The 12,196-nt window shown below is 41.7% G+C and overlaps 1 protein-coding gene across 2 annotated transcripts in view; it reads right to left on the reverse strand.

The window, feature by feature from the left end:
- Positions 1–1,457: 1,457 nt before the first annotated feature.
- brf1a (BRF1 general transcription factor IIIB subunit a) overlaps positions 1,458–12,196 on the reverse strand; it is a 102,292-nt gene continuing 91,553 nt past the window's right edge. For both annotated transcript variants that reach the window (XM_088355057.1, XM_088355055.1), the window contains 2 exons: positions 5,137–5,281; positions 1,458–3,125 (listed from right to left, as the gene is read on the reverse strand). In XM_088355057.1, coding sequence (XP_088211183.1) covers positions 3,091–3,125; positions 5,137–5,281 — 180 coding nt within the window. In that variant the 3' untranslated portion in view covers positions 1,458–3,090. The remainder of the gene's footprint in view (positions 3,126–5,136; positions 5,282–12,196) is intronic.

A 12,196-nucleotide genomic window follows, 5' to 3' on the forward strand; every position in this document is an offset into this window, starting at 1 on the left:
TGGTGGAAAACATCGAAGCGCACAGGGAGCGCAGTTGCTGTGTTTTGCGGAAACGTGGCTCACGTTTAGCGTTCCGGACGCTAACGTGTAGCCACCCGGAGCTACCCGGAGCAATCCGGCTTCAACGCCGCTAAACAGAGACACGAAAGCCGGGGGGAATCGGAGAGGGGGTGGACTTGCTAACACGAGGTGGTGTATCCCTGGATTTTCACAAAGAAAAGTTTTCCATCTGCCGCAGGGATGTCGAACTTTTGGACTGGCGTGACGTCATCCGCTCCACTACAAGCACCCCTAGGGACAATGTTCATCTGTTAACAAACAACGGGGTAGACTGCTGGAAGTGTGAATTTCCCTACGGGGATGAATAAAGTATCTATCTATCTAATCTATCTATCTACTGATGGGACATTTTTCCCACCGGTATATGTAGAAGGGAAGTAAAGACTATGATATTAGGGGCGGCAGTGGCTCAGGAGGTAGAGCACTCGTCTTGGGATCAAGAGATCGCAGTTCGAATCCCGGCTCCTCCCTGTTACATGTCTAAGTGTCCTTGGGTAAGACACTGAACCCCTAATGCCCCCAATAAGCAGGTTAGCGCCTTACATGGCTGCACGGCCGCTATTGGGAAATGTGAAGCACACTGTAAAGCGCTTTGGGAAGTCTTGACTTGAAAAGCGCTGTATAAATGCAGACCATTTCACTTCATTTCATATAGTCAAATGTATAAAATCCTTCAAGATCAAAAACGTGTCGTAAGCCCGGACGGGAGAGCAGACGTGGTCGGGATCAAAAACAGGTCGTAGCCGGAGACAAACTGGGAGATCAGGAACGGACAAGAGGAAAAACAGGTGCAAAAACGGGACAGGTGGGAGTCAGGGTCAAGACACTAAACCCCTAATGCCCCCAATAAGCAGGTTAGCGCCTTACATGGCTGCACGGCCGCTATTGGGAAATGTGAAGCACACTGTAAAGCGCTTTGGGAAGTCTTGACTTAACAAGCGCTATATAAATGCAGATCATTTCATTTCATATAATATGACATTGATTAATATCCTTCGAAAGATTCAATTTTCTCACCCTGGGAGACAGAAAATCAGCGCACAACCAAACTTTTTGGTGTCAGGAAATCCAAAAGTACTTACAGGTGCACAGGTGGGCGCTGCAGACTTCTCCATCCTCCCTATAATTAAATCGTCTCTCCGTCTGCGCCACACGGACACATCTGACTGCAAGCAATTACAGACCGGCAGCGACACAAAAAATTGGACAGACACACACGTGCGCAGCTGGAATTGTCCAGAGTTGCGACTCTAAATATCGCGTAACTCGAATAAATGAAAGTGTCATACTATATTGCCCCCTTGTCAGCATGAAGTCGAATCAAGATGGATCTATTTGGGATTCGGCTAAACGATCCCAGATTGCATCCGAACGACACAGAACACAAAAAAAATTGCTTGCGTGCTTGAAAATATTTATTCAATTAAATAGTGTGTCAACTGTGCAGTAAGAACTTCCTGTTTGGCGTGCAGAATTGTCAAAAAAAACTTGTGAAAAGCGATATGAGGCATCATGGGATGTGTCACATGCCATGTGATTTAGCTCGTCACGTCATGTCCCATTATATTTAACAATATCGAATGGGACACAAGATGTAGCTTCATAACACCACCTTCAACTCACCGGCACCCCTAGTGGCCACTTTCTGACATTAAAATCACCCCAAAAAGTCAAACTCCACAAAAAAAATCATGCTTATTCAAGTGTCCAGAGAAAAAAAAAACCTTACTTCCACTGTTTTTAAATTCATATTTGCGTCATAAATATCTGCTTAAATTATAGAAAAAGGCTAGCACGATGCTAGCATGCGTGCTTGTATACCTTAGGTCGTAATGTGTTCAGAAAAAAAATACAGTCTTCCTTTGTTCGACAAATTAAATTCAAAATCATATTTATGTTATAAGAATTTAGAGCAAAAACAGCTAGCATGATGCCAGACAAAATATTATTTGTAAACTTTGAACTGTAAAAAGAAACTCCCTTGCTTCGTTTGATAAATAAAATCAAAGTATTGTTTATGTTACAGAAAAAAATATTTAAATGATAGCAAAACGCTAGCTTGCTGCTAGCAAACATGCTAATAAATAAACAAGCGTTGGTAATACGTTAATTTGCTAAGTATAACTTCTACTAAATCAAAATCATAATAACATTATAAGAATACTTAATTATAGTGAAAAAGATAACAAGGTACTAGCAAACATGCTAATTAATAGTGTTTTTTTTCCCTGATTTGTAAAGAGTTCAGAAAAAAATACACTTTTTTTTTGTTTTTTCAACTTAAAATCAAATTCACATATGTCGTAAGACATCTATTTAAATTATAACAAAAGCTAGCATGATGCTAACAAACCTGCTAACAAAGTTTGAATACCTAGATCTGCAAAGTGTCCGGAAAAAAACACACCTCCTTCTTTACTTGTCAAATCAAAATAAAAGTGATATTGACGCTTTAAAAAAATCTATTTAAATTGTAGCAAAAAGCTAGCATGATGCTAGCAAACATGCTAATAGCGTTTGTATACCATGGTTTCTCAAGTTTTGAAAAGAATAAGACTGCTGCCTGTGTCAAATAAAATCTATGTTACAAGAATATCAATTTAAATTATAACAAAAAGCTAGCAAGATGCTAGCAAACAAAATAAAAGTCGAAAAGAAATTCATATTTATTCAATAGTGTCCAGAAAAAAACCTTCCTTCCATTGTTTGTTAAATTCATATTTATGTTATAAGTATATCTATTTAAATTATGTCTTAGAGCTAGCATGATGCTAGCAAACATGCTAATAATTATTTTTTTTAATACCTCGATTTGTAAACAGAACATTTGTTAAGCTACTTCCTGTCTGAACAGGAAGTAAAAGTGTTAAACGCTAGTTAACATCGTGAAGCTTTTGACGTCAAGTCAACTCACGATGCCTTTTGTCCTGAACCAGATGCCGCCATTTTGAGTCCTGGCGGACGCCATCTTGTGTCCCGGCTCGTAAAGGCTTCAAAAGTGCAAATTGGTGCGTCGTCAAAGGAGAAATACTAGAAGCCGTCATCGTAATCGTCGTAGCCGTAATCTGCCAGAAAGAAAAAACAAGAAATCAAAATGGCCGCAGACGTACTATTTGCTTCAAAGGTACATTGTATAATATTTTACCACTAGATGGCACTGTATTGTCTAATGCGATGGAAAACCAGTGCCAAATGAGCACAGCGTAGCAGCAATGTGCCAGACGAACATGGCGGCGACTGCTAGCAATAGATTCCACTAATAAAAATTTCCCGACCAATGAATATTTACAAAAATTAACATTAATATGATAGTTCATGTATTTTATTCTTATAATTCACTTCTAGGTTTGTTTTTCACTGAATTTAGGTTTTTTTGTACCACTAGGAGGCACTCAATATTGCACAGTGTACCTTTAAGCCCCTAGAATGATGGTTTGAGGTATCTGCCCTAATATGAAAGTTAAAGAAACAGTGTGCATCATTTGTCCACTGGAGGTCGCTGTATTCTGTAGTGCCACCGAAAACAAAACAGAAGAAGACAAAGTATGGTGACTCAAAGACCAAAACACAACTTGTTTCTTTTGAAAAGATAAATAAGCGAAAAAAGGACCAGGAAAAGAAGGAAAAAGAGAAAAATGGAAAAAAAAAAAATTTAAAAAGAGAAAAAAAAACCGCATTTTTTTTTCTTTTCACTTTTGAATTTCTTTTCTTTTTTCCTTCTCCATTTTCCCTTTTTTGCTTTCTTTTCCCCTACTTCTCTTTCTCCCGTCTCCCTTTATTTCTTATTTTTTTCTTCCCTATTTTTTTTTATTCCTTTTCTACCTTCTTTTCATCTTTCTTTGAGAAAGTTGGGGTAAAAATTTAAAGGAAAATATGACTTTTGCCCGCTTTCAGTCTCCGTAGTTTGTAGTCTTCTTTGGACTCATTTTTGGTGGCACTACACATGACAGTGACATCTAGTGGACAGATATAAAACACTTGTCACGGTTGACATGGCGCCCAATTGGCCCCGCCTGTGTAGCGCCATCTGCGGCTCATTAACAGATTGGCTTTCCGTCTTTTTAAGCTCAGTGCTCTCTCTTTTACATTGTCAGTCTGTCAACGAACCTCTGCTCCGCAAGATGTGGGTTCTGACTCGGTGCTGTTTTCCTGTTGGTATTTCCAGTCCGGTATTGTTCCCGTTTATTTTTGTCCTGTTTAATATCAATTTCCAGTTTTGTTCCCGTCTATTTTTGTCCTGTTTATTATTCTCTCCAGTTTTCGTTCCCGTCTTGTTTGTCCTGTTTATTTTCGATATCCGGTTTAGATATCAACCCTGTCCGTCCGTCCTCACCGGTATCGACCCCATCTGTCCGATATCAACTCAGGCAATTGGAATCGATCTCGTCGGCCTCTGGTTTCCTGTCTTTCCACGCCAGACTACTGCCTAACGTGCATGACTCCCCATTTCCCGTAAAATAAAAGGCTTAAGTGAGAACGTCACGCGTTTGGGTCCTGATCCTGTTCTGGTTCTTGACAACACTGTCCTTTTAAGAACAGAAGATTATTTTTATAAGCGGTATTTTTGTGGAAAACCCCATCTGGCCCAATCTCACCCGGACCTTAGCTTCAGCGGCCCCCGACTCAATTGAGTTTGAGACCCCTGCTTAAGCATGGAGAGAAGAAGAAAGCATCTTCCTTTTTTTGTGCGTCCGGAGCATTTTTTGACATAACGGTTTTTCGAGATAATCAACATTGAAAACACATAGGTTCGTCAAGCTCTTTTACGTACGTGTACAACTTAAACAGCAGCGTTATTGACGCAGAGGCAAAAGGGGCGGAGCGACTATTAGCCAATCAGAACGCAGAACACAAAAATCCTATCGAAACCGCCAAAAGTAAACAGCGATACAGCGAGAGACTACCGTCGGACACTATTCCCCCCCCGCGGTTTTTCTTAAAGTTCAAACTGAAGGTCGATTTAATGTCAACCGGAGGTGCTAATTGCTAAGTTGAGTGAGTGACCGGAGGCGCTCGTTAAAAGATGAGAGGAAATTTTTCTCTTTAAAAAAAAGTTTCTCTCGACCTCCCACTGACCTTGACTGCCCATCATCTCCATGGCGCTCATGCATTTGTCCTCTTCGTCCTCCTCGTCATCCTCGGCGTCGTCGTAGACCACCGGGCCGCTTTCCACCAGCACGGCCGGAGGGGTCGCCACGGCAACGGGGGCCGGGTCGGAGGGCTGAGGAAACACACACATACAAAACTCAATTCCAATGAAGTTGGGAAAGTGTGTTAATTGCAAATAAAAATTGATCCAAGTAAATTGCAAATTCTTTTCAACCCATATTTAAATAAATGCACAGCAAAGACAACATATTTATTGTCTTCACTCATAAGCTTTATTGTTTTGGGAGAAAATCATCAACTCTGTAATTTGATGACAGCAACACGTGCCAAAATAGTTGGGACAGGTGTCAATAACTACTCAGAAAGTGGATGAATGGAAATCAACCAACTATTTGCAGGTGAACAGATGAATTAGCAACAGGTGAGAGTTGTTACTGGGTATAAAAAAGGGAGACCCGAACAAGCTAAGTCATTCACATGCAAGGATGGGGCGAGGTTCACCTCTTTGTGAACAACTGCGTGAGCAAATTGTTGAACAGTTTAAAAACAACATTCCTCAAAGTACAATTGCAAGGAATTTAGGGATATCATCATCTACAGTCCATAATATTGTGAAAAGGTTCAGGGAATCTGGAGAAATCACTGTGCGTAAACGGCATGGCCGTAAACCATTATTGAATGCCCGTGACCTCCGAGCCCTCAAGCGGTACTGCATTAAGAACCGACATCAATGTGTAAAGGACATCACCACATGGGCTCAGGAACACTTTGGAAAACCACTGTCAGTCAATACAGTTCGACGCTATATCCGTAAGTGTGGGTTAAAACTTTATGTTGCAAAGCGTAAGCCATTCATCAACAACATCCAGAAACGCCGCAGGGTTCTCTGGGCCCGAGCCCATCTAAAATGGACTGATACAAAGTGGAAAAGTGTTCTGTGGTCTGATGAGTCAGTTTTCCAAATTGTGTTTGGAAATTGTGGACGTCGTGTCCTCCGGTCCAAAGAAGAACAGAACCACCCAGACTGTTATGCACGCAAAGTGCAAAAGCCAGCATCTGTGATGGTATGGGGGTGCATGAGTGGCCAAGGAATGGGTAACCTGCACATCTGTGAAGGCACCATTAATGCAGAAAAGTACATTCAGGTTTTGGAACAAAGTATGTTGCCATCCAAACAGAATCTTTACCATGGGCGCCCTTGCTTCTTCCAGCAGGATAATGCCAAGCCACACACTGCACGTCTCACGACAGCGTGGCTTCGTAGTAAGAGGGTGCGGGTGCTTGACTGGCCTGCCTGCAGTCCTGACCTGTCTCCCATTGAAAATGTGTGGCGCATTATAAAGCGCAGAATAAGACAAAGGAGACCCCGGACTGTTGAACAGCTGAAGCTGTACATAAAGCAAGAATGGGAAAGGATTCCACTATCAACGATTCAACAACTAGTCTCCTCACTTCCTAAACGTTTATTGAGTGTTATTAAAAGGAAAGGTGATGTAACACAATGGTGAAGAAGCCCCTTTCCCAACTACTTTGGCACTTGTTGCAATTATAAAATTCTAAGTTTATCATTATTTGCTTATGGAAATAAAGTTTATGAGTTTGAACATGGATAATCTTGTCTTTGTGGTGTATTCATTTAAATATGGGTTAGAAAAGGTTTGCAAGTCATTCTATTCTAATTTTACTGACATTTTAAACTTTTTCCCAACTTCAATGGAATTGACTTTTGTATATATATATTACATATATACATTATGGGTTGTACCGTATTTATTTGTGTATAACGCACACTTGTGTATAATAAACACATTTTTTATTAAAAATAGGTATAAAACTGTATTTCTCTTTTTCAATAAATTAGGGCTTAAAACACTCCGTTCACCGATATTCAAAACGAAAGCAAAAACAAGTGCCCGCTCACATGACAACTGTTATTCGCGAGGGGTGGGGGCAATCTACACCCGTACGCCGCTCAGCATCACCCGTAGCGTACCGGCGTTCGAACTCCGATTTTTTGAACGAAAAGCGAAGCAAGAATGTCTCGAAATTTTTGGTCGAGAACCGATTTGTTCGAACTGAAAGGCGTTCGAAAACCGAGGTTCCACTGTACCTGTATTTACTCATCTTCATTCACGCAATGCTTGCGTTGCGTCGCCTGCAACAAGCCACGTGAACTCCTCTTTCCACCATGCTTTTAACGTTTACGTTTTGTAGCGTCATCAATTTTGTTAGCTTCTTTTGAATCTTTCTTCTGGGGCTGAGGTTTTGGCTTGATTCCTAACCACTTATCTCTTTTTCTTTGTGTTCGCTGTGCATCTTTTTTTTTTTTTTTTTTTTTTTTTTGGTTTGAACAAATTTATTGACACTAAAAACAGAAAACAATCATGACAATCTCAACAGCAATTAAGCACATTCACAATATTATATTCCAATATTACGTTTTTAACAGCAAACACAAAGTGAGGTTTGAACAAACCTTCTCGAAAATCAAACATATTCACAATTTCATTATATAACATCTTTGTTATTGTCAATAGATCCGTCCAGGCCAAAGTCGATTGTCCTCGGTCTGAACAAATCCACTGACACCAACAGCAGCAAAACAGCCATCAAGCATATTCACAATTTTTTTATATTTGACAATATGACGTGACGATATGACGTTTTAACATTTTTTCCTGACATTTCCAACATCAATTAAACAATTTCAGAGTTATTTTCTTTTAACAGTAGTTAACCAGCGTGTAAAAGGCAATACTATTGTGCAAGGGCATAGCTCTGCCATCCCACCCTCCCAAGCAGCATTCTTCCAGTCCTCTGTGTGGGTCCTTTCCCTTCTGCGTGGGTCCTCTCCCTTCTGGGTTCCACAACCCAGGCCGTTGCTGCCGGGACTCCCACAGCGTAGCTCCGGCTCCCCCCTCCGGGTGGGTACAGACGAGTCTTCTTTATGGCTGCGTCCTAGGCCCGCCGCTCGCAGATTGTATGGTATCTGCAGCCATTTGGAGCACAGCCACGGGGGGGATCTGCCTGCACCTCCATACCAGCAGGTTTCTGGAGGTCCAGATGGCGTCCTTGATGGCGGCGAGAGTGAGCCAGTCCCTGGCAAAGTCGTTCCGATGCCTCCTCGACCGACTCACCCCGTAAAGCACGTACTGTGCATCAGGGACCTCTCCTGCTGGCAAGTCCGGGAACTTTCCTAGTTGTTCGGCCATTGTCCACAAGACCTTGGCAGCGCTGCACTCACAAAAAAGGTGCCTCACCGACTCCTGGGCGCCACAGCCAGGTCGAGGGCACGTCGAAGTCGCTGACATTCCTCGGTGGTGCATTACAGCTCTGACTGGGAGAACTTCATGAGCCACCATCCATGACAAGTCTCGTAGTCTGTTTGGGAGGGCAGGATGATTGACGTTGCTCCAAACCGTTGTGGATTCGCCAAACGCAAGCCCCCGCACAGGGCTTACTGTAGCTCGCTCTTGCACAATAGCAATAAGGGCCCTGTGGTTTTGTAAAGTGTGACATTCTTGTGTTTCCAAATCAAACTTCTTCAAAAAATCCCGAATAAAGAGATGTGTTGGTGGCAAGTTAAATGAAACTGGAATCAAACGATTGTTTGGTACAAGCTTTAGCTTCCGCAAATATGAGCCCATCCAAAACCGGGTCATTGCTTGACTTTTCGGGTTGTTGGGTGGGCCCACAGCGTTTTGGAAGTGGAGAGAGACATATTTGCTTCCCAGGAAAAGCTGGAGGTCAGGCACTCCTTTCCCCCCTTTTTCCTTTTTCTTTTTCATTGTATCTCTTTTTATCCTTTCCCACTTTGAGCCCCAGACAAAGCGAAAGATGGCTCGGTCCAGTTGTAACAGCACGTTTCTTTTAGGCATAAAAATTAAACTGATTGACAAAAGCATTGGGAGGATGATCGCTTTGATGATTAGGACCTTCCCCTCTATTGTCAGTTTTCTTAGTGACCAAAAAACAAGTTTTTGCTTAACTTTCCTTGTCACGTCATCCCAGTTGGTCTCGCCTCCTCCATCCGCATTGAATTTTATCCCTAGGATTTTCTGGTCTGTCTTTAACACCGTCAGCGGGAGTCCTGCCTTTTCTGTCTCTTTCCACATTCCATAAAACTTCACTTGTGTTTTTTCTCTATTTAGCCTTGACCCAGACGCCCTCCCAAACAGGTCAGTCAAGTCAAGGGCTCTTTCAACAGATGCGCGGTCAGTACACAAAATATTAAAATCATCCATGTACAAAACACACTTGGTAATTTGTCCCCCACTTCCTGGGATATTGATGCCTTCGACAAATCTATCTTTTCTTAACATTTGTGCCAAAGGTTCAATGCAAAGAACATAGAGAAGGGGAGACATAGGGCAACCTTGACGTACACCGCAGTTGATCTCGATTGCTTCCGATAAATTCCCGTTAATCATGAATTTGCTGTAGATGTCTCGGTATAGCAGTCCTACCCAATTGATGTATTTTTGGGGAAAACCACATTTTTGCAATACCCTGAAGAGGTATTGGTGCGAGACTCGATCAAAGGCTTTTTCAAAGTCTAGGTTTAGGACCGCTAGTCGCATGTTTCTGTCTCTTGCATAACAAATGGTGTCACGGATCAGCATGAGACTGTCGCTGATCTTCCTTCCCACAATGGCACAGGTTTGGTCTGGATCAACCAAGTCTCCCAAGACAACAGACATTCGTGTTGCTAGAAGCTTGCTGAAAATTTTACAGTCCACGTTTAAAAGCGTTATGGGTCGCCAGTTTTTTAAGTCAATTTTGTCTCCTTTTTTGTGCAATAGAGTAACTATTCCGATTCTGAAACTGTCTGGCATATGGTCTCGACTGGAAAATTCGTTAAAAACAGTTAACAGATCTGGTGCTAAAATATCCCAAAAAGTCCGGTAAAATTCGAGGTTGAGTCCGTCCTCCCCGGGTGATTTGCCTTTTTTCATAGTCTTTATGCAATCATTCAGTTGGTCTTGGGTAAAGTCCGATGTTAAAAAGGGGTCTTGACGCACTGATCTTGAAATATGATCTATTACATGCCCCATTTCATTCTCATATGTTTCTTTCTTTTCAAATAATTTTTTGTAGTAGTCTTCGACCAATCTGGTTATTTCACTACTTTCCTTTGTTATTTGCCCGTTTTCGTTTTGAAGTTTAAAAATCCCCTCATTTTTGCCCATAATTTTTTTAAAAAAGTAGCGTGTACATTTTTCCCCTTCTTCTATTTCTCTTTCTCTGCTTCTTATTATGATGCCTTTGCTCTTTATTTCCGCCAAAGCGTTTAGTTCTTGTTTGGTCTCTTTGATTTCATCATTAAAGTCCATCCCCTTTTCTGTTAGGATGAAATAGCGTTGGAGTCTTCTTTGTAGTCCCGACATGCGTTTCATCTCTTTGAGTTTCTTGTTTTTCCCTGCATTTTTAAAAAAGGTCTGTGTTCGTTTCTTTGTCATTTCCCACCATTGTGCTCGTGAATCATACGAGTCTTGAAGGGTCTGCCAGTCTTTGTACAGCTCCCTGTATTGTGCGGCTAGAGCCTCATCCTCCAGCAGGGAGCAGTTTAACTTCCACAAACCCTTCCCAACAGTCATACCTGAAGGAAATGAGAAAGAGCAGGACAGTAGCAAGTGATCCGAAAAAAAAACTGGAATTAATCTTGCATCACTCTGTGCTAAACCCCTCGTAAATATGTAGTCTATTCGAGAGGCTCTGGCATTGTCACTACTGAACCAGGTGAAGCCCTCCTCTCCTGGATGTATGGATTTGAAACAGTCCACCAGTTTAAATGTCCGGCACATGTCTTGTAATAAAGTTGATGTTTTATCTACTTTAAACTCCTCATCATTCCTCTTTCTATCCTTCCTACTTAAGATGCAATTAAAATCTCCTCCCACGATTAGTGGTTGATGGCCTAGCATATGCGACTGGATGTCCTCTAAAAGTTCGTACCTGAGTTGTCTGTCGGCATGGCCGTATATGTTAATGAGGTTAAAATCATTCCCTATATAAGAAAGTCTTGCTAAGATAGCGCGTCCGTCTCTCATCACAGTACTCCCCTTTATGATGATTTGAGGGTTGTTTATTAAAATGGCTACCCCATCGTTACGGTTTTCATTCGAGCCACTCCATAATGACGGATATGGCCAAATCTCTTCCCACTGTTTATAATTTTTTAGAAAGGGGATGCAGCATTCCTGTAGTAAAAACACATCCGTTCTGATAGTTTTTAAGAACGATAAAACACTGTGAGCCTTAACCTTTGATCTCACACTTCTCACATTGATAGTAGAGAATGTAATGTTCATAATTGTTGTAAAATCGATTGTTCTCAGCTCAGGGATGCTGCTGGAAATGTGAATTTCCCTTCGGGGATGAACAAAGTATCTATCTATCTATCTATCTATCTATCTAAAAGTATTTAAACTAGTTAGACAAAACTGGGGGATCTGAGTCCATTCTTTGGTGATCATCGAGATCATCGAGAGTGTCACCTGTGTCAGACACATCACTTAAGAGTAGTACCTCATTTTGAGACTCACCGGGGAAAACTCTGGGACCCTCTGACTCTCTGTCTGTGGTTCCAGGTCTTCCCCTTTTTTCTGGGTTAGGGGGTGAGCCAGAGGACCTATCAAGGGGTCTCTTACTTCCTTGCCCACTAAGGGTCAGGTTTTTTCCCTCCCCGACTTCCTCCGTCTCAACTTCATACAGTTCCCTTGTGGGCTTATTCACCGGCAATCGGCTTTCTTCTAAATCTCTTATCTTTGTTTCTGGTTTTTTCACCACTCCCAATTTTGTCTTACTTTTACTCCTCTTTCCAGTGCCCGTATGGGTTTTTGGAGAGTCATTCGCCTTTTCGATTTGTTTGTCTTCTCCAAATCCCGGCAATGGCGTAGCAAACAAATTTGCTAATCTATTTTGGAAAATGCAAATGCACGACTTTATAACGCTCGTGAAAATCCGAAAGCTGGAAGTTCTTCTATGCAGGCAAGAATGCTCTAATCACAGGGTTCCATCTTTCTCA

Source organism: Urocampus carinirostris, chromosome 15 (genome assembly GCF_059441175.1).
Source record: "Urocampus carinirostris isolate Australia breed hairy pipefish chromosome 15, RoL_Ucar_1.0, whole genome shotgun sequence".
In the NCBI taxonomy this organism is placed as follows: Eukaryota; Metazoa; Chordata; class Actinopteri; order Syngnathiformes; family Syngnathidae; genus Urocampus; species Urocampus carinirostris.